The sequence below is a fragment of the Taudactylus pleione genome, unplaced genomic scaffold (assembly GCF_031769625.1).
Source record: "Taudactylus pleione unplaced genomic scaffold, aTauple2 ptg000156l, whole genome shotgun sequence".
In the NCBI taxonomy this organism is placed as follows: Eukaryota; Metazoa; Chordata; class Amphibia; order Anura; family Myobatrachidae; genus Taudactylus; species Taudactylus pleione.
This window is the reverse complement of record NW_028284558.1, coordinates 1,291,897-1,317,120: the sequence shown is the minus strand read 5'-3', so window position 1 is coordinate 1,317,120 and position 25,224 is coordinate 1,291,897. Positions and strand designations below refer to the sequence as shown.

The 25,224-nt window shown below is 44.1% G+C and overlaps 1 protein-coding gene across 1 annotated transcript in view; it reads left to right on the top strand.

Moving 5' to 3' along the window:
* The window catches only part of LY75 (lymphocyte antigen 75), a 185,778-nt gene that overhangs the window by 28,515 nt on the left and 132,039 nt on the right, over positions 1 to 25,224 (top strand). The window contains exons 2-4 of the mRNA XM_088474805.1: positions 201 to 569; positions 16,778 to 16,948; positions 24,296 to 24,460. Coding sequence (XP_088330931.1) covers positions 201 to 569; positions 16,778 to 16,948; positions 24,296 to 24,460 — 705 coding nt within the window. The remainder of the gene's footprint in view (positions 1 to 200; positions 570 to 16,777; positions 16,949 to 24,295; positions 24,461 to 25,224) is intronic.

Genomic DNA, 25,224 nt, shown 5'->3' with positions numbered 1-25,224 from the left:
TGTTGTTGTGTCATATTTTGCAGCGGCAATTAAGTGTTGCGCTCATCTCTCCTGGTATACAATAGAAAGCATCACGTCACGTAAGGGTACAAACTGCTTAGAATCATTCATTATAAAGTGATCATAATTTAGGTTGTATTTTTATATATTAACCATTTACAGCAAAAAAAAAATTCAAATAAGTTCTTTATTCTCTTTAGGACACACATTTCAAATACTCCATGATCAAACCAATAAGTGCCTTACGGTGGACGATGATCGGTTAACAGTGGATAGATGTTCAGAGGCCAAGAAAACATTATGGAAATGGGGCTACAGTCATCGCCTTTTTAACCTGGAATCTCAAAAGTGCCTAGGACTTGACCTTTCTAAACCTCAAGATGCTTTGAAATTGGTCCCTTGTGACTCAAACCTTCAACACTTTTGGCTCTGTAACAGTGGACGCATATATGGAGCTTCCAGATATTTATTAGGTGTAAAAGCTGGAACTGTGATTGCAACCTTAGATTCCAAAGATACCTGGAGGTGGAACGACACCACTCAGAACATATGTGATATTCCATACCATGGTATGTCATTTTCTTTCTTGTTTTATAGTCTGCTTTGATAACAATTACATCATGTATTTAATTTGTGTTTTGTTACTTGCCTGTTGCATTTGGTTCTTTTTCAAAATATGCAGGATTTTTTCTTTCCCCGCATACACTCCTATAGATATATCTGTCCAATCTGTCTGGCGGGATGGAAAATCTGGTAATGTATGGGAGAAAATAACAATAGAAATTTGCTCCCAAACACTGGAAAACGGACCAGATTTTCCTTTCCACCAGACAGATTGGACGGGATCAGTATGATTTACTGCTGGCCGCATGGCCGGCGGTTCAAATCCCGACAGTGACAGCCCGACAGAGGTGGAAATCCCGATCGTCCATTAAGGTAAGTATGCTAACCTAAGTCTCCTCCCTAACCCTAACGCTCCCTTAGGGGTGCCTAACCCTAACCTCCCCCCCGTGCCTAAACCTAAGTCCCCCGGGGGGTGCCTAAACCTAACCTCCCCCCGGGGTTTCCTAACTCTAACTCCCCCTTCCCCTAGCCTAACCCTAACCTCCCGGGAGGGGGGGGGGAAGGTGCCTAACGCTAAGTCCCCCCGGGATCACTAAACCTAATCCTCCCACCCCCCCAATATGGCTGTACGCGCCCAGCTTTCCTTCGATCTGTAAGCCGGGTATCGGGCTCCCAGCGTAGGTCTAATGTCAGGCGTCGGGTATTTCGACGTCAGTCATTAGACACTTGCCGGGATTAGACACTTGGGAAGCCGGCGGTCGGGTTGACTGCTTCCCGATTGGACAGATATATCTATAGGTGTGTATGCACACCTCCCACAATAGGCATATTTGCCAACTATTTTGGCTGCAGGAGTTGAATAAATATACTCTCCATAACATTGGTGATCCATCTGCAAATATAAAAACTGTTTAGCATGTATAAAAAAAATGGGGATCTGTGCTTGTTGTTTTTTTTTTTTTTTTTAAATTTAGTATTTTTATTGGAATTTACATAATACCAGCACCCAATAAAAAGCCAGAACAATAACCTAAAACAATACAGATAAATCGACATAACAATTAAGTAGGCACATAATAATGTGATACATATTTTTGCAATACATATATACCTCTAAGTTAACAGTATACTAAAAAATATCGTCCCAACTATATAAAGATATTACACATATTATACATCAGAACTAATTTGGTACGGCTCAGTCCTAAGTACAAAAATATGCTAGCAATATAACACAATTAGAACATCTATTCCACAATAATATTAAACATACCACACAGTGATCAAATCCACATTATCTTATTAAATAACAATACAATAAAAATAACAAAAAAAAGAGAAAAAGAAAAAATGTAAATGAAAGAGAGAAGAGAAGCTTCTCCCGTGCCTGTACCTATACCATACAGCAGTAAACTATATTTAGGCATTACACATCAGGGTACCTGGACTCACTTCATCTACTCCAAATACGGCCAAATTTGAACTCTGCCTTTCGAGTTAAATAAAGGTATTTCTCCTGCCGAACAGTGGTACGGACCAATGCAAGCCATGCACAAAAGTCCAGACCCTGAGAGGCCAACCAGGTGCGAGCAATACTAACCTTAGCCAGAGTACACATATTAATGATGAACTGCCTAGCATATTTATCAAGAATGGTATCCTCCAAGACACCCAAACAACATACCATCGGAGTAAGAAGAGGGGCATGAATCCCAGTGGTGGAAAGAACATGTATAAATTTGCCCCAAAATGTCTGTACTGAGGGGCAATCCCAGAGTAAGTGCCAAAAAGTACCAACAGCCATCTGACACTTTGGGCAAATATTAGAAGCAAGGCCACCAAATTTCGTTAACCTAATTGGAGTTTAATAAACTCTATGTAAAATATATAGCTGAATCTGTTGATATCTTACAGAGGCAGTGGAGGTGCGGGGAATACTCAGAGCCATATACCAGTCACTATCGGTTATTGATCCCACATTCGCCTCCCATTTTTCTTTAAGATTAGATAACTTGGATTCGTGGTGAAAGGAGGAAAGGTATGAGTAAATAAAAGACAAAGGGCCTGATTCAGAGCCGGTCGCTATTTGCGCTCGCTCGTCCAGAAAATAGGGGTGGCTATTCAAATGAACCGTTCACTGTTTGCGGTCTGTTCACGCCTCTAGGTCTGAACGAGCGAACAAAACTTGCGGTCGTTTTTTGGGAAACTACGCCCCCTGTCCGCTCGCATTCTACGTCATGTCCGCTATTTATTAGATTAATCGAGTACATCGAACAGGGTATGAACTGCTCGCTATTCTTGTGGTTGGTTTTTGCTACCACAATTTTGCGAGCAGTTCTGGCTATAAAATAACCCAGTGACGTGGTCAATGACGCTGCTGTTTTAAATATGCACACCCATAAAACGCCCGTTTTGACCTTTAAGCACGCCTGCGATCGGATCTCCACTCCCCGTTTTCAAGCACCTTCCCCTGTTACCACCCACATACGCCTCATCCTGTCACTCAAATTAGCAGGCATTCGCTATTTTGCGAGCACATGAATTTCGGCCGCACTGACTGGTTCGCGCATGCGTATAACGATCCGTCAGTTGGGCAAGCATCGCTCGGAGCGAACGAGCTGCCACTTACAAGTGGCTCTGAATCAGGCCCAAAGACCTACGGGGACCCAATGAGATAAGTACTGTCTTAATGGTAAGGACTGAATGTCAGGAGGACCAGCTCTAAACTGAACACTGAGGGAGTGCCTAAGTTGCAGAAATCTGTAAAAATATGCTCTAGATAGAGAAAACTCCTCCTGCAGTTGAGAAAAGGATTTAAGTATAGAACCAGGGCCGTCCCTAGCCCAAATTTTTTGTTAAGTGAGTATATTTTTTGTCGCACCCCTATGCAGTCCCCCTTTCACAGTGCCCCCAGTAGTGGTCCCCCCTGTGCAGTGCACCTTGTGCCCCCAGTAGTAAGCCCCTTATATAGTGCCACCAGTAGTAGTCCCCCTATAAAGTGCCCCCAGTAGTGGTGCCCCTTATATAATGCCCCCAGTAGTGGTCCCCCCTGTGCAGTGCCCCTTGTGCCCCCAGTAGTAAGCCCCTTATATAGTGCCCCCAGTAGCAGTCCCCCTCTAAAGTGCCCCTTATATAGTGTCCCCAGTAGTGGTCCCCCCTGTGCAGTGCCCCTTGTGCCCCCCAGTAGTAGTCCCCCCTATAAAGTGCCCCCAGTTGTACTCCCCCCTGTGCAGTGCCCCCAGTAGTGGTACCCCCTATGCAGTGCCCCTTATATAGTGCCCACAATAGGGGTACCCCTTATGCAGTGCCCTTTAAACAGTGGCCCCAGTTGTAGTTCCCACCCCTCCTATGCAGTACCCCCAGTAATGCCCTTTATATAGTGTCCGCAGTGGTAGTCCCCCCCCCCCCCTTGTAGTGGTCCCCCGCTTGTAGCGCCCCTAGTAGTATTCCCCCCCCCTTGTTATGCCCCCAGCAGAGGCTCAGAGGCCCTGTTCAGTGCCCCAGTAGTACCCACCCCCTTGTTGTAACCCCCCTTGTTGTGCCCCTAGTGGAGGTTTCCCCCCTATGCAGTGCCCCAGTATTGCCCTTTATATAGTGCCCCCAGTAGTGGTCCATCGAAGCAGTACCCCCAGTGGTACTGCCCCCCCCTTGTAGTGTCCCCAGTGGTAGTCCCCCCCCCCCTTGTAGTGGTCCCCCCCTTGTAGTGCCCCTAGCAGTAGTCCTCCCCTTGTTGTGCCCCCGGTGGAGGCTCTCCCCCCTATAAAGTGCCCCAGTAGTAGCCACCCCCTTGTAGTAGTCCTCCCCCTTGTTGTGCCCCCAGCGGATGCCCCCCCTATGCAGTGCCCCAGTATTGCCCTTTATATAGTACCCCCAGTAGTGGTTCCTCGGTGCAGTGCCCCCAGTGGTAGTCCCCACCCTTGTAGTGGTCCCCCCTTGTAGTAGTCCCCCCCCCCCCTTGTAGTAGTCCCCAGTGGAGGTTCCCCCCTATGCAGTGCCCCAGTAGTAGCCACCCCCTTGTAGTAGTCCTCCCCCTTGTTGTGCACCCAGCGGATGTTTCCCCTCCCATGCAGTGCCCCAGTATTGCCCTTTATATAGTGCCCCCAGTAGTCATCCCTCGATGCAGTGCCCCCAGTGGTAGTCCCCACCCTTGTAGTGGTCCCCCCTTGTAGTGCCCCTTGTAGTAGTCCCCCCCCCTTGTGCCCCCAGTGGAGGTTCCCCCCCCCTATGCAGTGCCCCAGTAGTAGCCACACCCTTGTGGTAGTCCCCTCTTTGTAGTAGTCCCCCCCCCCTTGTGCCCCCAGAGGAGGTTCCCCCGCTATGCAGTGCACCAGTAGTAGCCACCCCCTTGTAGTAGTCCCCCCCCCCCTTGTTGTGCCCCCAGTGGAGGTCCCCCCCCTATGCAGTACCCCAATAGTATCCAACCCCCCCGAGTAGATACACACATGTAATAAAAATAAAAATACTTTCCTGAATCCCCGATCCCGCTCCGGCCACCACCATCCTCAGTCCGTCCTCCCGGGCCGCTCTGCATTATGGGAGAGACGTCATGACTTCTCTCCCATTACCCACTGCGGGAGCCGGAAAGCTCCAGCCCGGCTCTGGCAGTGGGCGCAGTAGCCAATGAGAGTCTGACTGACTCATTGGCTGCTACTCAAAACAAACATACAGCTGCCGGCATCGGCGACTGTGTGTTTGTCACTCACTGTGTAGTGCTGACCGAACTCTGTCCGGTCAGCGCTACATGCGCGGTGCAGCTGTGTCACAGAGACTGTCTGCCCGCAACCCGCATGGTCGCAGCTGAGCTGAGGCGCCCTCCACTATGTGGCGCCCTACTTAGCTGTGTACCATGCGTAATGGTAGAACCGGCCCTGTATAGAACCGACATATAACTGTCCTAGAGAGTGAATATACTTGGTGCCCCACACTTTTCCAGTTTGAAGTGATCTCAGTTCAGACAGTTGCCTAGAATTCCACAAAGGTATATCAGGATCTAGTCCAGTAGATTGCGTGATAACAAGGGCTGCCTGCCAAATCTTAACGGCCTGTATTAGTAACTGGGGAAGGGATCTATTAACTCTAGTGCTTGTAATATCTTAGTAAATAGCGCCCCAGACCGATGTAAGAGGATGTTGTTATATCACTGAGAGCAAAAGAGAATGTAAGTTATTAAATACGTTCGACCAGAAATGTATTTTAATGACCACTCCAGTTCAGGTGTGTATATATGTGTACAATCTGTTCCACAGTCAATTGATGTACGGATATTTTTTGAACGTTTGTTGAGTGTGTATATATATATATATATATATATATATATATATATATATATATATATATATATATATATATATATATATATATATATATAATTTTGCAGTTAACGATGTGGCAGTATTACAAACGTGCAGTCAATTTATTTGGATGTTTGGTAATGTTTTGGTAGGGGCTGTTCAATGATGCAGTGGCTTTGGGCAGTGATATATTAGTGAGTTGTTCAGAGTCCAAGTAATAGTCCAAAAGTGCTGAAGGTCATGACCACCAAATGTGGTAGAAAGTGCCAATCTCCCACACTGCCGCCAACACAAGTTAGAGGTAATGGGAAAGCTAGCATGCAGTCACTGAGGCCCCAGTATACATGGTAACTCTGATGGCGATATTGATAGAGGCCTTGGCCTAATAGTCAAATAGCAGCCCACTACTCTCTATCCAGAGACACCATAAGACCTTGTTCCAATGCAGTCTCAAGTGGGTCATGTAAATGGGAATAGGGGACAAACTAGAACAAATGGGCACCAAGATACCACCTTTTTGAGCATCATAAAAAGTACTGCCTTTCAAAAGGGGTAGTCTGAATCCCTATCCCTTTAACCAGTCCAGTTATGCACTCAGTTGTAGACATTAAAATTGTTTTTAGAGGACAGAGGGTAGCGTTTGTGGCCGGATGACCTCACTCTGTGCAATCACATATATGTAGAAGGAAGTTCTCTTTTCTAGAGTTCACAACCTGAGTGGGCTAACTTCACCACTCCTATGGTCTAGGGATTCGCTCTCACTGTCAGTATCTGCCTCTTACTGCCCCCTTGGTTTCGGCGCATGCGTTGCACACATTTTTTTGCCTAATGAAAATTTCCCTAAGCCCCGGACCTTAAATCTTGACCGAAAATGAAAATACCAAAAGTGCCCCAATTTTTGCTTGAAACTTTAGGTACCTCCCAAAAATAAATCCCTGCGGTGACAGAAATTGATTCTGGTGCTTGGGGTCGACACAAGAGTCACAAACATTTTTGCCCATATGAAACTTTTCCTAAGCCCCAGACCTTTTAAATCTCGACCGAAAATGAAAATACCAAAAGTACCCCAATTTTTGCTTGAAACTTTAGGTACCTCCCTAAAATGAATCGCTGCATCATCTGCTGGTAGCTCACTCCTTCAGCTAGGCTCCTAAACCCCCACATTGAACTGCTTACTTTTGCGTATGTGGTCACGCTTCTACAACACCTCTTGGTTGGGCCCCACTAATCCAGTTTTGGTGCCAGGGTCAGTGACACTTGGTGAAATAAATAGCCCCCTCCCCCGCACGAGGGGCATGGCCTTGCAGGAAGGCTGAGTCTTCAATGCGGGTGCGTGGCTTCACGGGAAGTCTCCATTTACATCACTCCGGAGGCATGCCCAGCCTTCCTGGAGATGCTGGCCTGCCCCTGGAGACTGTGCCTGTGCTGCCGCCACCTCCCCAGTGACAGGAGCCGTGTGCTGCATGATATTGGCACAGTGCAGCACCTGCTTTTTTGTCACTGTGGAGGAGCCAGCATTTTGGTGTCGCCCCCTGGTAGGGTGGCACCCAGGTGAGGTCTGCACCCCCCTTGTGATGCCTCTACACTAATACCTACTGGTCACTCACTATAGGCCAGTCTGCGCTAGATAGCTGGCAGAGGGCTTGAGGTAGGAGACACTGGGTTCAATCGCACGACAGTCAAGAGAACGGAATAGCGTTTTGCGCTATTCTGGTGTTCACTGGATACAAGCAGGCGTTTTCTTAAAAGCAGGAAGATGTTTATTGCTCAAATAAAACATCTACAAAAGTCAGCTTCCACAGCATACAAAATAATAATAAAAAAAAAATATATATATATATATATATATATATATATTTATATATTATATTTCAGAGCTCACATCAGTCCTTTATATACAGATGTTTTCTCGGAAAGAAACTGGTCACATCAGAAGATCAGGTTTAATGTGCAGTTTAATTTTCATTAGATTTGATGATACAATATTGTAGAAAAAGTGAAGTGTGTGCACTTTAGTCTGTTCTGTCCTGTGCTTCTGCCCATACTCCTCCAGCAGCAGTGCTGCCTTTGTGTCTTTGCAGCAGATGTTTTAGACAGATGAGTTTCCTGAAGCGTAAGTTAGATCATCAAGGTGTGTACGCATGAATCTGCACAATGCTTATCTTGCTAATGGCGATCAATATGACCAAGAGATCTCCAACTCCAAGAAATGAGGTGGCGCTCCCAGGCCGCCTGGAAAATTGCCAGTCACCCGGCCACGGCTGCCCACTTCCCAAGTTAAGGGGGCAGTTCAGGCGGCCAATGACGCAATCCGCAGTGAATCACGTCATCCTGGCTTCGCCCCCACTTTACAGTGCTGATGATCGTGCACTCTCGCCTCAGACCCACCCACTGCAGTGCCAACCTGGCTGCCCCCTCCTAGAGTATGTATTTAGAGGCAGACTCAATTACCATTGGAGCCATGCTTGATCTGCGGCTGTGTACAATGCCAGAAATAGGAAATATTCCTGACACATAATAAGAGGCTTGTCCCACCAGAGGAGTGTAAGTAATTCCAATACTAGTCCCCACAATAAGTGGGCAATGTGCATAATAACGGAGCAGGAGGCTGAGTATACATTCAGTCTCCATTAATGTGAGGACTGTACATAGGAAACTACCAGTACAATTTTTTTAATTTTGGGTATTATGGTGGGGATGTAATTCATTGGCAAGGTGTCAAAATGAATAACTATGTTCTACTAGGAGTAGTCAGGATCGGACTGGCCCACAAGGGTACAGGGGAAATCCCCGGTGATGCCCGCTGCCTGAGGGCCCACCCCCTACTCTAAAGGTCAGCTTCCACTCGAATTATACATTGTTACACACTGCACTAGAATTATACATTGTTACTCTATTAGAGGGTCAGTTACTGTACCATGTGAAGAAGCACCACTGATGAACATGGGTGCTTGGTTTGCTTGTATAGAAACTACACCAAAATTCACCCTCCTGCCAATCAAATTGGGTGGTCATGACACAACCCTGTTTCCCTGCTCTTGTTGGCTATAACATAATGAACACAATTCCTGCCAGTGATTGGAATGGCATTGTAGCTCTACATTCATTCACTAAAGCACAATTAAGTCATGCCAGTTGTAAGAGGTTAGATAGTTCTCATTGCGTTTTAAGCTGCATACACACCTAAAGATTTTCTGTTGATTGGTTGGAATGAAAATCTGGTAACGTATGGGAGTAACTGATGATCAGCAATTTGCTCCCAAATGCCGGAAAATGGACAAAAACTGTTGTTTGAACAAATTGTTTAGATCAAACATTTAACAAACTTGTCTGACGACCGTCTTCATCTGTTTTCTGGCATTTAGGAGCAAATTGCTGATCATCATTTACTCTCATACGTTACCAGATTTTCATTCCAACCAATCAACTAGTTGGATGGTTGAACAGAAAATCTTTACGTGGGTACCCAGCCTTAGACAATTGCCAGTTAGTACTTGGGTCCCCTATCACATACACAGTGCATTAATGTGGTATATATAGGCAGTATTACCATCATGTAGTAAATTCATTATATATTCTGTGTGTTAATTTATACTGAATTCCCAAGACTTTGGTGTATTTACTACAGTGCATTGCTGTTATCATCAGTCTGGTACATTATCAGTATTTACTATATACATTTATAAAGGGGCCCAAGCCCAGCCTCTTTGGTGCTGGCCACACCTCCTTTGGAGGCTGACCACACCCCATTATGATTCCCTACCATTGTATTCCCTGGTGGACCCTTCTTGCCCCAGTCTGCACTAGGAGTAGCATAGCATTTTTAAGGGTGTGGAATTTTGTTGCACGGCAGGAATGCTGACAGTCATCATGTCGACACTGATTAAATGTCAACATGATTAGAATGTTGCGGAAATGTCCCTGGTAGTCTAGTGGTGACTTACCTAATATGGAGGGACCTGTGGCTCCAGCAGTGTCTTCTGGGTCCAGCGTTGACATCCTAATGTCTTCCAGCTGACCCAGTGGTGCTTCCAGTGGTGAGTATGCCTAACACTCCCCTCCCGCAGTCTAACCCTAACCTTCCCCCTAGTTCCTAACACACACCCCCACCCATCTCCGGTAGCCTCACCATAACCTTCAGCTGCTGCAGTCTAACCCGAACCACCCAGTCCCTGCAGGATGTCGTCACTGTCGACATTATGCAGATGCTGCCATGTTCAAATGTATACATTTCACCAGTGTTGACATCATAACTGTGGACATAATGACTAAATCTTATTTTTAATACTGCAGAGCCAGAGGAGAAGCTTCGCTTCATTATATGCTCTCTGCTTTTGGGATTCCAAGGATTTTCTGTATATATGTATATATATTTAGATTGTTGTACCTCAGTGGCTATTATCTTTGGTAGTGTGGGCCAGAGAGAACAGCATGTCTCTGTCTCTCTCTAAGGGGGGAATGTATCAAGCTATGGAGTAGTTGCCCAAATCAACCAATCAGCTTCTGTCATATCAAAGATAGAAGCTTGATACAGCTTCCCCTAATTGAGGATCTTCATTTTTATTTTGAAGGTGTTTCAGGTGTCGCATATACTGTATTTTTCGCAAAGATGTTATAGAAGTACATTTTCTATGGTATTATTTTCTGTTTCACTTTTCTTAAAGAGCTTTGATGCAAGAAACAAAACAAGAGTCCCTAGTGTACGTTATATGTGCAGCCATATAAGACGATATACCTATATTCTTAGGAATGCAGCCAGTCCATTTACTGGCGGTTAAGGCTTAATGTAGTATGTGAGGTGAAAGGCTGACTCTTGTTTCAACCATCAGAATGGCTGCTTTCACTGTATATATGCAAAAGTTATAACTATGTAAGCTAGCACATAAAATACTTCTAGAAATAGATGATGTTCATTGTTGGATATGGTCAAATAAATCTCTATATTTATTTGTATAAGATAGCTGAGGCCCAAATTAAGACGGTCATGAAATATCAAGATGACATCATGCAATGGGACGTATTGTTTATTGTGTGGCAGTGTGTGTAGCGCTCCCTGTATTTGTATGCCAAAACTACTCCAAATCCTGGCTCTGCTCTCACAGGAGACATTTATCACGCAGCGGGGAGAGTGTACAGCTTCAAAGGACTCCTACTACCATGAGTTATGTCTTCTCATTGGAGAAGCTTTGGACACCTTCCAAAGCATTAATACTCTGTGCCATACACAGAGAAAAATATATAGGCAAATAGAATTTCAGCCCAAATACTTGTAATGTAATCAGTATTTGGAGTGCCTAATCACATATTTACAAACAGGAAGATGTATTACACCCATATGTCCAATAAAGTTGTTTGTCACACTAAATCTGTATCCAACTACATAAAGCCCTGTGTGATCTCCATACGTTGCTAAATTCATACTGTTCTCTATGACACATTGGTGAAGGCTGAACAGGCAGTGTGCATCATATAGTTTCATATCATTACGTGTTTACTTGCATAAAGCTGGTCACCTTTTGAAAAATACCAAAAAGCTAGAATGTGGTCCGTGTCAAGAAGGATGAGAATATGGTTTTGACTTGAAGAAATAACTACTTTGATGAAAATCTGCACTTTTACAAGCTTGTACCCCACCCCCATACACTAACAACCACTAAACTGTCTCCTACGTTCAACAATTCCTACTATGGGGCTCTGGACCTGAGTTATTACCATTTGCAACTGCGATTCTGCACGCAATTGGCCGATTGTTGCATTCTGCACATGTGTATGCATCGCAGCACATGTGCTGGAACCAGTCACTGCGATTGCAGTGACTACGCAGACCCATCACAGAGTGACGGGAAGTTCAGTTTGTGGGTGCTGCACGGTGCGTGGTTGGCAGATCGCAGGCTTACCAGTGCGCTCCAACGGCGTTACAGTGGCGTGCATAAAGTATCCACTGCGATGCCTTACGCAGCTTGAGTACTCATAGCGTGCGATGAAGTGCAATTCCTGAGTAAGGTTAGAGCGTGCGCAAGTGTGCATGAGGCTGCGATGGTACTCGATTGAACCGATGGTTTCGCAGTTTTGCTAAACATTACGGATGTGTGTAAGGTAAAGTGGGCGTCCTTGTGTAGTGCTGTGAGTGCATAGCGAATGAAGTGGATTAGCATACCTTGGCAGTTGAACTGCGTACGTAAACGCTATTGCATTCGCAGTTGCGATCTGTAGTGAATCAGACCCTCTGATGCCTTTTATGTGCCAAATGCATGCAAAGTGTATGAAAGGTCCACAGATTGAAATCCCACCATACCTGGTACTTACATTGTGTTTGCTTTGCTCCTATATAATCTAAAAATCTGTGTAATTTTGTTTTGAGTGACCTGGTTTTGATTAAGATGTTTTTTGTTGAAGTCGCATAAACGTGCTAATGTGGGTTACACAGGAAGTTCTCTGCGGTTGCTATGTTGATAACTAACATATTGTAAATTTAAAGTGTAATTTATTTTACCTGCCAGCTAGTGTGATATGGCCAGAAAATGACTTGTGCAGGGTTGTGTAAATAGTCGCACAACCTTCAGTTAATCACAGGTTGAAATTTGGGCAAAACTCGATTGCTATAAAGATTATTCTGAGATGATACCTTCACATTTGTAAGATGGAATGATTGGCTACATTTTTGCCATGTGTCTCTGACTGCTTCCATCTGAGCAGGAGCGTAACTAGAAATGTCTGGGACGTATAGCATGTCCTCATGCGTTGCTAGCAATATGACATACTGTACTAATCTCCATTATATATAGCCAAGCCATCCTCATTATTTTATATATTGTATAATTGCCTGGAAACATTTGTTATGAAGCGATATTAAATGTATTATTTAAGGTACATTTTTTCCTCTTTGGTATAGTCTCCAGCAGTTATGGCTTTTAGATTTGAGCCCTGAATGACTGACTGGAAAGTGTGTTTACCTGGAAATATAGCTATTGCTGAAGTATTAATATTTCAGTATCTTGAGAAATGTTATGTGTTAATTGTAACAAAATATGTTCTGCTGTAAATTGTAGCCCATGTCTGTGAGATCTCTTGGGTGTAGCTGGTTTCGGTAGAGCAAGTTTGGCTGATAAGGAAGAAACTGAACACGATTGAGTTGATTTGACGAATGCACTGTGATGTACAAGTCACCTTATCAAACATGTCCTGTAATATCTGCTGAAATTCCTATTGCTTTAAATGTGGCTGAGATTATGTATAGGCTGATATATTATTATTATTTTTTATTAAGATGTTATATATTGTATGTTACACCCTTAAGGTGGCTGAATTAACATTCTGTATGAGGTTCAATATACAAAATTTAATTTGTTTCAAATAAAAGGAAATTATGAGAAGGACAGGCTAGGTCAGGGAACTTTTTTACCCTTTACCCCAAAATATATTTAGATATGCCGACGTTACCCCCTTGATTTGAAAGGAAGGAAATCATATAGTAGTGCCCCTATATAATGCCCCTGTAGTAGTGCCCCTATAGTTATGACCCTGTAGCAGTGCCCCCATATAATGCCCCTTTAGTAGTGTCCCCATATAGTGCCCCCATATAATGCCCCTGTAGCAGTGCCCCCATATAATGCCCATGTAGCAGTGCCCCATATAGTGCCCCTGTAGTAGAGCCCCCATATAATACCCCTGTAGCAGTGCCCCCATATAGTGCCCCTGTAGTAGTGCCCCCATAGAATGCTCCTTTAGTAGTGCCCCCATATAGTGCACCTGTAGTAGTGCCCCCATATAGTTCCCCTGTAGTGCCGCTTGTACAAAGAAAAATAAAAACACTTGCCTTAATCACCGCTCCTGCATCCGCCGCCATCCTGTCCGCCCGGCTGCTCCTCGGAACTATGGGAGAGACGTCATGACATCTCTCCCATAGTGCGCATGGAGAGAGCCGGAAGCTGGAGTTCAGAAGAGAACTCCAGCCTCCGGCTAACGCGGCGCTGCAGGGAAGGAGCCGGGCACCCGCTGGTAATAACATCTCAGCTCGCGTCCAGCTTAGAGCCTCCCTGCGGCGCTGGGCTGGAGGTCACTGGCGCCGCACCCGATGCCAGTGACCTCCATTCCTGGGGGTAATGGACGGACAGCCGGGCATGCAATGATTAATATACATGCCCGGCTGTCCGTCCATTACCCCCAGGAATTTCATTTTTACCCCATTTGGGGTCATTTACCCCTGTTCCCCGACCAGTGGGCTAGCTTTCAATTACATTTTAAGCCTTCATTAGTAAAAGCGAGTCCTGTGAAGATTATCTCAGAAAAATAAAATAACCTCTGCAGAAAGGGATGCCTTTGCTTTATCCATAGGAGGTGATAAATATAGGCCGTGGTCCCAACATGGAAGAGCTTCATTAATAACACTGTTTCCATGGATTGTGAACACCAGTTAATCTTGTATACCTGTTTGCCAAGCAGCAACATATTAGGCATCATGATTCCCGTCTTATGTACAGCTGCAGCACCGTACATTTGAAGGAATCATGATGCAAATAAATAACATACAGTGACCTAAAACCGAGTAGCTGATTTGGAAAAGGTTTCCTTTTAGCATCTTACGCTGGCCGTTCTGAACGATTATTATTCAGTGTATTATGTGCATGGACCATCTTCGCCCCAATGCTGGAATACTGCAGAAATGGTAGTGATCGTTGGATTATTATTCCAACATGTTTGATCTTTTATATTGTCGTCCTGCCCATATAATGCACTGAGTATAACCTTGTGCCAAAATATTGTTCAGTATTCACTGCAAAATACCAGAATACCATTGGTCGCATTGTCTGAAACAATCTATAGTGGCCAATATAAGTGCTCTGGGAAACAACCGATACATTAGGTAGTGGAATAACAATTGTAGCTGGTGGTGAGGATTGTGTGGGTGGCTCCTATGTGGCAGAAGCATTATTTGCCACTAGCATTAAAGCAGCCATTGGTGAGTGATATTTCTATGCCGCTACCGGTAGTTTGGTGTGGCTGGAATGAGCAGAGACCGTAAAATGTGGAAGCATGAAAGATTAACTAGTTATTGTAGAAATATTAAGATCATGATCTGTTGACAAACATGACTGTCCTTCACCAATTGGCTAGATAAATCGCCTTATTTCTATACTTCTGATTGGCGCTTTCGCATTTGTGCCAGATTGGAGTACAGATATGTCCAGCTACATCCTTGCCTGTAATGCAGCGAATCACGGCATGCGTGGCGCGAGATGGACTCTCGTGATCGAGACACGCATAGCGCAACGCACATGCACGTTTGTGACATGAACAGCCGCAATGAACTTGGGCGCATCTGTAGCTGTGTGGCCAGTATCTTTCTCTGGCGCCATTCTCATTGCCGGACACCGAACCAGATTAATTGGTTTTCATGCCCACCGAAGCTGTGGCAGCAGCTGCTGCTCCCGTGAGCCTACCGTGGTCACCAAAGGAGGAACCGAGATGGCAACAGCAGAAAATGCCGGAGTCTCTGGGCCCCACAGCTGTTCCATATGTTGTCACCAGTGCTATGGTAAATAGTGTGTATAGTTGATCGTGTACTATACAGTATATGTTGCTGTGTGACTGTAATCTAAAGCACAAAGGATAAAACTGGAAGAAAAGGTTGAACCATTGCACAGATTGAGATCAGTCTTGCAGACTAAGCATACCAAGAAAACAAAGGGTTACAATTGGCCATAAACGCCTAGCTTTGTCCCATCTGGGCTGATTCTGAGTCTGACGGATCCGCATCTGCTTTTCTATCTGACCGCAGATGTCACTACACTATGGTAATGCGATAATCTTCCTTGTATACTAAAAATCTGTGCGACAGTCTGTCCCGCGCATTGTTCTTACGTCTGCAGCCATCATCATTAGTATCTGGACTGGCTGGGTGCAAAAGCTCTGTCTGAAGCATTCGTCCCATCTCAGTCCGCACGTTGCGATCGAGCACTGAAGTTGGCTAACATGCCCATGACACTCCCAAGAGATGGATCAGCTCCGTGCAATCGCATGGTTGACTCCCAGTTGCCACCCAGAATTTACCATTTCATGGATAGTGTGGTCCGTTGACGGACAGATCAATCCGTAGATACTAGCGAGCTCGAATCATGTGCTTAAGTCTAAATTGGCACATGCGCACTGACTATGTCTTTCCGGCATCTGAAATCTGCGAGTCCTGTCCACATTACGGTTTGCTTCAGAATCAGCCCCAATGCCTCCACATTAATAAGACCTCCCTTTTTGTCCGCAAAAAAGTGGTCTGGCATAGAAAAACTGGGACTATTAAGGGATGCATGAAAGTTTTGACACTCAAAGGGGATATTTCATCAAAGATAAAGAGAAAACTGTGGGTGGGGGGGAGAGTGTAAGCTTAGGACAAATACAGATTCTGAAGCTGCATACACACACAACGATTTTGTTACCATCGATTTTATGAACGATTTTCTGTCAGATTATCTGTCAGATTTTTTAAAGTGTAATGAACGATTTTTATGAACTACAAACGATTTATGCATATTCCCTTGATGAAAATCGTTCAGTTGACAAGTCTGACTGAACTACAAACTACAAACGTGAACGCGCATGAACGATAATCGTTCATCATTTGACTCAGAAAGTCAACGATTTTGTCAAACGATTATCGTTAAACGATATCGTTTAACGATTATCGGTCAAAAAATCGTTGTGTGTGTATGCAGCTTCTTTGGATCATGTCCTTCTAGGATACTTAGGAGTATAACCTACACAGATTTCACCCAGTTACTCCCATTCTTTGAATGTCTGGCTGTACACACCTATATAAATGAAAACAAACAAGGGAATATTCTTGTTTTAATCAACAGTGCATACCTTTTTATTCTTACATGCTCCTGCCCTCACAAAATTAGTTTCACCTTCTATTTCTCTGCTTTCAGTTGTTTATACAACAGGTGGAAATTCTTTTGGAAAATCCTGTGAATTTCCCTTCATTAATAAAGGAACCTGGTATCATGACTGTATCTATGACGCCAGTGCGGATCGTGAATGGTGCGCAACCACTGGCAATTTCGATGCTGATGGTAGATGGGGAGACTGCTTAAAACCAGGTGAGCCCTATCTTTACTTTTATTAATCAATTATCCATGACGTTCTCAAATGCCATGATGTGCTATAAAATATATATATATGTGTGTGTGTGTGTATATTATACACACACACGCACACGCACACACACACACACACAACCAGTCAAAAGTTTGGACACGCCTTCACATTCAATGGTTTTTGTTTGTTTCAATTATTTTCAACATAGTAGATTAATACTGAAGACATCAAAACTATGAAAGAACACATATGGAATTGTGTTGTAAACAAAAAAGTGTTAAATCAAAATATGTTTTGTATTTTAGATTTCTCAAAGTAGCCCCCTTTTGCTTGGATGACAGCTTTGCACACTCTTGGCATTCTCTCAATCAGCTTCATGAGGTAGTCTCCTGGAATGGTTTTGAATTAACAGGTGTGCCTTGTTAAGAGTCAATCTGTGGAATTACATGCCTTCTTAATGTGTTTGAGACCATCAGTTGTGTTGTGCAGAGGTAGGGTTAGTACACAGGTGGACACCACTATTTGACTTCTGTTGTAATCCATATTATGGCACCAACCACTCAACTCAGTAAAGAGAAATGACAGTCCATCATTACTTTAAGACATGAAAGTCAGTCAGTACGGAAATTTTCAAGACCTTTGAATGTATCCTCAAGTGCAGTTGCAAAAACCATCAAACGCTATGATGAAACTGGCTCTTATAAGGACCGCCCCAGGAAAGGAAGACCAAGAGTTACCTCTGCTGCAGAGGATAAGTTCATTAGAGTCACCAGCCTCAGAAACCGCTACTTACCAGCATCTCAGATTAGAGACCACACAAAGGCTTCACAGAGTTCAAGTAGCAGACAAATCTCAACATCAACTGTTCAGAGGAGACTGCGTGAATCAGGCCTTCATGGTCGTATTGCTGCGAAGAAGCCACTACTGAGGATAAACAACAAGAAGAGAATTGCTTGGGCCAAGAAACACAAGGAATGGACATTAGACCAGTGGAAATCTGTACTTTGGTCTGATGAGTCCAAATTTGAGATTTTTGGTTCCAACCGCCGTGTCTTTGTGAGACGCAGAGAAGTTGAGCGGATGGTTCTGCATGTGTGGTTCCCACTGTGAAGCATGAAGGAGGAGGTGTGATGGTGTGGGGGTGCTTTGCTGGTGACACTGTTGGTGATTTATTCAAAATTCAAGGCACACTTAACCAGCATGACTACCACAGCATTCTGCAGCGCCATACCATCCCATCTGGGTTGCGCTTACTGGAACCATCATTTGTTTTTCAACAAGACAATGACCCCAAACACACCTCCAGGCTATGTAAGGGCTACATGACCAAGAAGGAAAGTGATGGAGTGCTGCGTCAGATGACCTGGCCTCCACGATCACCCGACCTAAACCCAATTGAGCTGGTTTGGGATGAGTTGGACCACAGGGTGAAGGAAAAGCAACCAACAAGTGCCCAGCACCTCTGGGAACCCCTTCAGGACTGTTGAAAAACCGTTCCAGGAGTGTGCAAAGCTGTCATCAAAGCAATAGGGGGCTACTTTGAGGAATCTAAAATATAAAACATATTTTGATTTGTTTAACACTTTTTTGTTTACAACATAATTCCATATATCATAGTTTTGATGTCCTCAGTATTAAGCTACTATGTTGAAAATAATTTAAATAAACAAAAACCATTGAATGAGAAGGTGTGTCCAACCTTTTGACTGGTACTGTGTGTGTGTATGTGTGTGTATATATGTGTATTATGTGTATATATATATATATATATATATATATATATATATATATATATATATATATATATATATATATATATATTATATATTTCTAATACTGTGCTTCTAAAGCGATGTCCTCCAGAAGAGAGACAGTCCAGGTTTAAAGGATATCCCTGCTTGAGCACAGTTGGCTTCATTAGTACCTCGGTAATTTCGATTTAATCATCTCTGCTCAAGCATGGTTATCCTTATAACCTGGATTGTTATTGTGCCTTGAGTACTGAGTTTGAAAAGCACTGCTAATAAATAAAAAAAGGGAAAAAAAAAGGAGGGTGCACTATTAAGCAAAAAAAAAAAAAACTCACAAAAAACGTAGATATAAAGTGTCTACGCTAGTCTCTATACAAAAATCCCCAAGGCTGTTGGTAATTATAATATAAAATTTATTAAACATACATATGAACTGCAGTTCAACCTATTAAAACATATAGGGGTATTCAATATGGGTGTTTTTTGCGTTAATATCGCACTTATTACCGTTTTTGCGTTAATATCACTGATTTTACTTTTACACCGTATTCAATATCAAAGACTTATCGCATTTTTGAAAAGTCGAAGTTAAAAAACGGGTATAAGTTTTCACCATTGAATAGGTGTCGAAAAAAAGTGCAGAATTGGGGTTTAGGGGTGCAGGCTTAAAAAAAATAGCCTGCACCCTTCAGAATGACCCCTTGAAACGATCTGTGTCAAAAAAAAAAAAAAATCGGGACACCCCAAAAAAAGCACTTTGAATTTGGGGGCCAAAAAAAAAATGTTGGGGAACAAAGTTAAAAAATAGCGAACTTGACTCTGGGGGGGTCCCCAAGTATGCCCCAGGTGTTTTTTTTCATTGCAGCTCCTTGCGCAAGTGGGTTTTTCACGATTTTTACAAGTATGTTTAGCAACTTTAAAATATGCTGACCCCCATTTTCAAGTACCCCAAATTTGCTGGGCATAGTTATTTTTCCCCAAAAAAATTCTAAATGCTCTTCTGCACCACTTTATTCAAAGTCGCATTTATGCACTTGCCGCGGCTATTAGAAACCCCGACTTCCTTCAGGAGTTAAAAATGAGGGTACCCATAGTGATCCCCCATGTCTACACATCATTAGGGGGGTCCCTAGAATATTTCCCGAAAATTCCTGTTTTTGTTAACCTGTTAAAAAAAATGTGTAAAAATTTTGAAAAAAAATGACATAAGGTTCCCCCCCCCCCAAAAGCCAAACCAGCCCCAGGCTAGCCAGCCAGTGGTGGTTTCTAAAAATACGGGGAACAAAATGTGTAGGGTTCCACCGTATTTTAGAAACCAACACCAGGCTGCAGGGACTAGTGCTGGTTTTAAATATAGGGGGCAAAAACGACGTGGGGTACCCCCTATATTTAAGACCAGCACCAGACCCAACCGACCGGGGTGCAATGCCACAGCCCGGAGACCCAATCACCGGGGCTCCAGGTCCAAAGCATTACACCTCAAGTCGGTCAGCACAAGCCGGTGATCTCGGGGGAGTCGGGGACCCCCCAAAAAAGGGTCCCCCCTCTCCAGAGCACCACAGGCTTACGCTGAAGCCTGGGGCTCATCCCCATACCCCTGGAGCGGTGGGTATGGGGGTAATAGGGGGGCCAAATAATGTAAAACTATTGTACTTTACAGTGGAACTACAAGTGCCAGCATGCCTGGCATTTTGCACTTGTGGAACTATAAGTGCCAGCAGACATGCGGCACCTGTAATTTCACTGTAAAATAAATAGTTAAAAAAAGACATAACACACACACCGTGCCCAGTATAAGTTTATTACATACACCTACCCATTCACACATACTTACCTATACCAGAAGTTTCTGTCCCCTTGTCCAAGTAGAGATCCGTGGTAGCTGGCCCTGCAAGAAAGATTTCATACTCGCCTACATCCAGCGCTGGTCTCCGTAGTAGTCCATGGGATTTAAAAAAAATAAACGAGTTACCCGATCCACGCTACTAGCTATGTGTATGTGTGTTGTCACACATACACATAGCTCCCGAATGGCCGCTGCCGGCACCTCACGGGGCATTGCAGTCCCGTCAGCCAATCAGCGGCAGCGCTGACTGTAGAGCGCCTGCTGATTGGCTCCGGCAACTGACAGTTCCCACGTGGTGTGACTCGACCACGTGGGAACTGTCAGTAGCCAGAGCCTATCAGCGGCCGCGCTACAGTCAGCGCTGCCGCTGATTGGCTGATGGGACTGCAATGCCCCGTGAAGTCCCGGCAGCGGCCATTCGTGAGCTATGTGTATGTGTGACAACACACATACACATAGCTAGTAGCGTGGATCGGGTAACTCATTTATTTTTTTTTAAATCCCATGGACTACTACGGAGACCAGCGCTGGATGTAGGGGAGTATGAAATCTTCCTTGCAGGGCCAAGTTGTAAGGATCTACTGGACAAGGGGACAAAAACTTCTGGTATAGGTAAGTATGTGTGAATGGGTAGGTGTATGTAATAAACTTATACTGGGCACGGTGTGTGTGTTTTGTCTTTTTTTAACTATTTTACAGTGAAATTACAGGTGCCGCATGTCTGCTGGCACTTGTAGTTCCACAAGTGCAAAATGGCAGGCATGCTGGCACTTGTAGTTCCACTGTAAAGTACAATAGTTTTACATTATTTGGCCCCCCTATTACACCCATACCCAACGCTCCAGGGGTATGGGGATGAGCGCCAGGCTTCAGCGTAAGCCTGTGGTGCTCGGGAGAGGGGGGACCCTTTTTTGGGGGGTCCCAGACTCCCCCGAGATCACCGGCTTGCGCTGACCGACTTGGGGTGTAATGCTTTGGACCTGGAGCCCCGGTGATTGGGTCTCCGGGCTGTGGCATTGCACCCCGGTCGGTTGGGTCTGGTGCTGGTCTTAAATATAGGGGGTACCCCACATCATTTTTGCCCCCTATATTTAAAACCAGCACTAGTCCCTGCAGCCTGGTGTTGGTTTCTAAAATACGGTGGAACCCTACACATTTTGTTCCCCGTATTTTTAGAAACCACCACTGGCTGGCTAGCCTGGGGCTGGTTTGGCTATTGGAAGGGGGACCTTATGTCATTTGTTTTGTAAATTTTTACTGTTTTTTTTTTATTTTCGGGAAATATTCTAGGGACCCCCCAAATGATGTCTAGATATGGGGGATCACTATGGGTACCCCCATTTTTAACTACTGAAGGAAGTCGGGGTTTCTAATAGCCGCGGCAGGAAAAAACACCTGGCAAAGCTATTTAAAAACACGATTTTCTTTTGCTGGCAAAAACGGGGTTTCCCATAGTGATCCCCAATGTCTGGACATCTTTAGGGGGGGTCCCAGTCATATTTCCCAAAAATTCCCGTTTTTTTCCTTAAATGAGGTCAAGGGGCATTTTTAATAAAACAGGGATCATTTTTCAAATCACTATAGCAAGTGAAAAAAATGCAGAATAGGGGTTTGGGGGTGTAGGCTTATAAAAAATAGCCTGTAGTTTTGGGAATGTCCCCTTAAAAGGAAATGTTAAAAAAAAAAAAATGTCCACAAAAAAATCGGGACACCATTAAAAAAAAAAAAAAAAATTTGGGGGGGTTAAAAAAAAAAATTATGTAAAAAAAATACCAAACAAACGAAATTATTTCTGGTGGGGTCCCCAAGTATGGGGCAGGTGTTTTATTCATTGCGCAAAGTAGCGGCAGGTGAAAAAATGCTGAATTTTTAAAAACTTACTTTAGGGACATCAAAATATGCTGGTACCCATTTTCATGTACCCCAAATTTGATGGGACCACTAAAAAAAACGAAAAAAATTACCTAAGTGCTCTTCTGCAACACTTCTTCAATGTCGGGAAAAAAACACCTGCTGCGGCTATTTAAATCCCCGACTTTCATTTAAAGGCTAAAACGGGGGTACCCATAGTGATCCCCCATGTTTTTACAACTTTTTCATGGAAAAAATCGTAACTTTACGCAAATCCAACTTCGGAGGTTCCCGTTTTCGATAATTTTATATTGAATACGGGGATAAGCGGGAGCGCGCCCGATACTTTAACGCAGAAAAAAACTCCGATATGAAACGTTAACTTCGGCAATGAAGTTAACGTTTCATATTGAATACCCCTCATAGTCACAAACAGTATTGTTTCTATGCCTCCTAATCTAGATTGTGATATTGCAATGTGACTAATACTCTTAAAAGGTCCCAATAGGTGTATAGAACGTAATGGGATTGAAATGCCGACGGCTGTGTAGCCGCCGGTTCAAATCCAGACAGCGCTAGCCCGAGGTGGAGGAAATCCCGTCAGCGGAGGTAAGTAATCACCTGCAGAGACCCCACAGACAGCAAATGGGGCTGTAAAGGAAACTCTCTCCTACGGCTCCAATATTGCTGCCGCTTATTGGTGTTCCACAAATCTTGGAGGTAAGCGATGCCGCAAATGTCCACACATAAGTGTATTCCAATGACAGAAGGCAGGCAAGCGATTAGAGCAATCCACAGTGTGTGTCCTTGAGGAAACAATCCTGTTTATTGATATGTTTTAATAGGTTGAACTGCAGTTCATATGTATGTTTAATAAATTTTTTATGTTATACTTACCAACAGTCTTGGGGATTTTTGTGTAGAGACTAGCACAGACATCTTCTTTATATCACTTCTAATAGGTGTTAGGCAATATTAGCGACACCCATTGTAAACTGGTACATAAAATCAAGTATAGAGGCATGCATTCTCTATGATCAAACGTCAGGGACATTGAGAAAGCACCGTGAGAGAGTGCCACCTTCCCAAGTCAGTGTGCCAAATTTCTGCCCTGCTACAGCTGTCTCAGTCAACTGTTAGTGTCTATAAGCCACAACTGGTCAACCACACAGTTGTAGACCACATAAGCTTATAGAACAAGACCGCTAATGGTGACGTGCATAGCGTGTAAAAATCCTAGTCCTCTGTTGGAACACTCACTGCCAGTTCCAAATCTTCCTGGAAGCAACGTCAACACAAGAAATTAAGTTTTCATGGCCAAGCAGCCGGACGGAAGCCTCAGATCACCATGCGCAATGCCAAAAATGGGCAAGAGTTGTGTATCACCATGGGACTTTTAGCAGTGAAAGTGCGTTCTCTATGCTGACAAATCCCGATTCACCGTCTGACAGTTGAACCGGGAGTTTGGCAGACACCAAGCAAAACTGTCCTGCCGATATGTGAGGTGCCAACTGTAAAGATTGTGGGGGAGATGTATCAAGCCTTGGAGAGTGATAGAGTGGAGAAGTTGCCCAAAGCAACCAATCGGCTTCTAAATGTCATTTATCTAGCACAGGCTTTGCACTGACAGAAGCGGATGATTGCTTCTGGCATCTTCTCCACTTTATCTTTCTCCAAAACTTGACACATCTCCCCCTGTGGCTGTTTTTTGTCATTTTGGACATGCCTCAGTAGCCACATAGCTAAACATGTACTATTGGGTCTAACATTTGGAAATTCACTTTAGAACTTAGCGTTTCCTGGTTTGGATTTTAGCGGCGTGTTTAACTTGTTGCAACTACTGTGTCATTTCAATTCTAAGAACAGCTGGTGGGTATTGATGGGCTCTGTTTCTCTTGCAGTGAGCGATTGTAATCGCACCTGGGCTCAAAATGCAGAACTCCAGCAATGTTACCAGTTCAATGCACAATCAAGCCTGAAATGGAAGGAAGCCTACATGTCTTGCCGAAGCCAGGGTGCAGACTTACTGAGCATATCCAGTCTTCAGGAGTTGGAATACATTACTGGTAAGTACCTTTATTGTGTGTGCGCCCTTTGCGGGCACCATGGAACCAGATTTACTACGTTATGCTAATGCGAGTATCCCTTCAAATAATGCAGAGGATTGCGCGCGTGCAGGTGGAAACCTGCATTCTCCATTGATGATATGCCAGGAGCCGTAACGTCATCATTAGTATCTCTGCGCTTGCATCAGCCCCATGCTGGGTACAAGAAACCTGTCAGAAACAGGCTTCCCTCCCCCTTACACACGACTCAAAACCGCACAGAGCTTTAGATATATGCCCATTGTGCTCCCATGACACTCCCATAGCTCAGGGTGGTTACACACGATCGCATTGTTGCTGTCCAGTTCACTCCCTGAGATGCCCTATTTCATAGAAAGACAGATGCAGCCAAGTACTGTCTGTCTCAGAATAGGACATACTCATATATGCATAAATTTGCACCTGCGCGTACGGTGTATGCTAGAACTCATCATTTGGGTCCGTTGTCAGAGATTTTTGCGCAACAGAAACAGCCCCTTAATGTGCATGCTTAGGCAAAAAGTACAGGTTACAGATGTGCCCACATACACCTAGCTTCAAAATGCACCAAGTAGCCCGTTTAGCGTGCCACAGACTTTGCCGTGCCAAAACATTAATCCTGAAAATGGAGGAAAACAACAACAATCTAAGGTAAAAAGGCAAAGACAACTCTGATACGAGTGACCCGCGTCATGTATCATCCTTTGTCATCTGCAACTTTATACCAATTCCTTTGCTACAAAAAT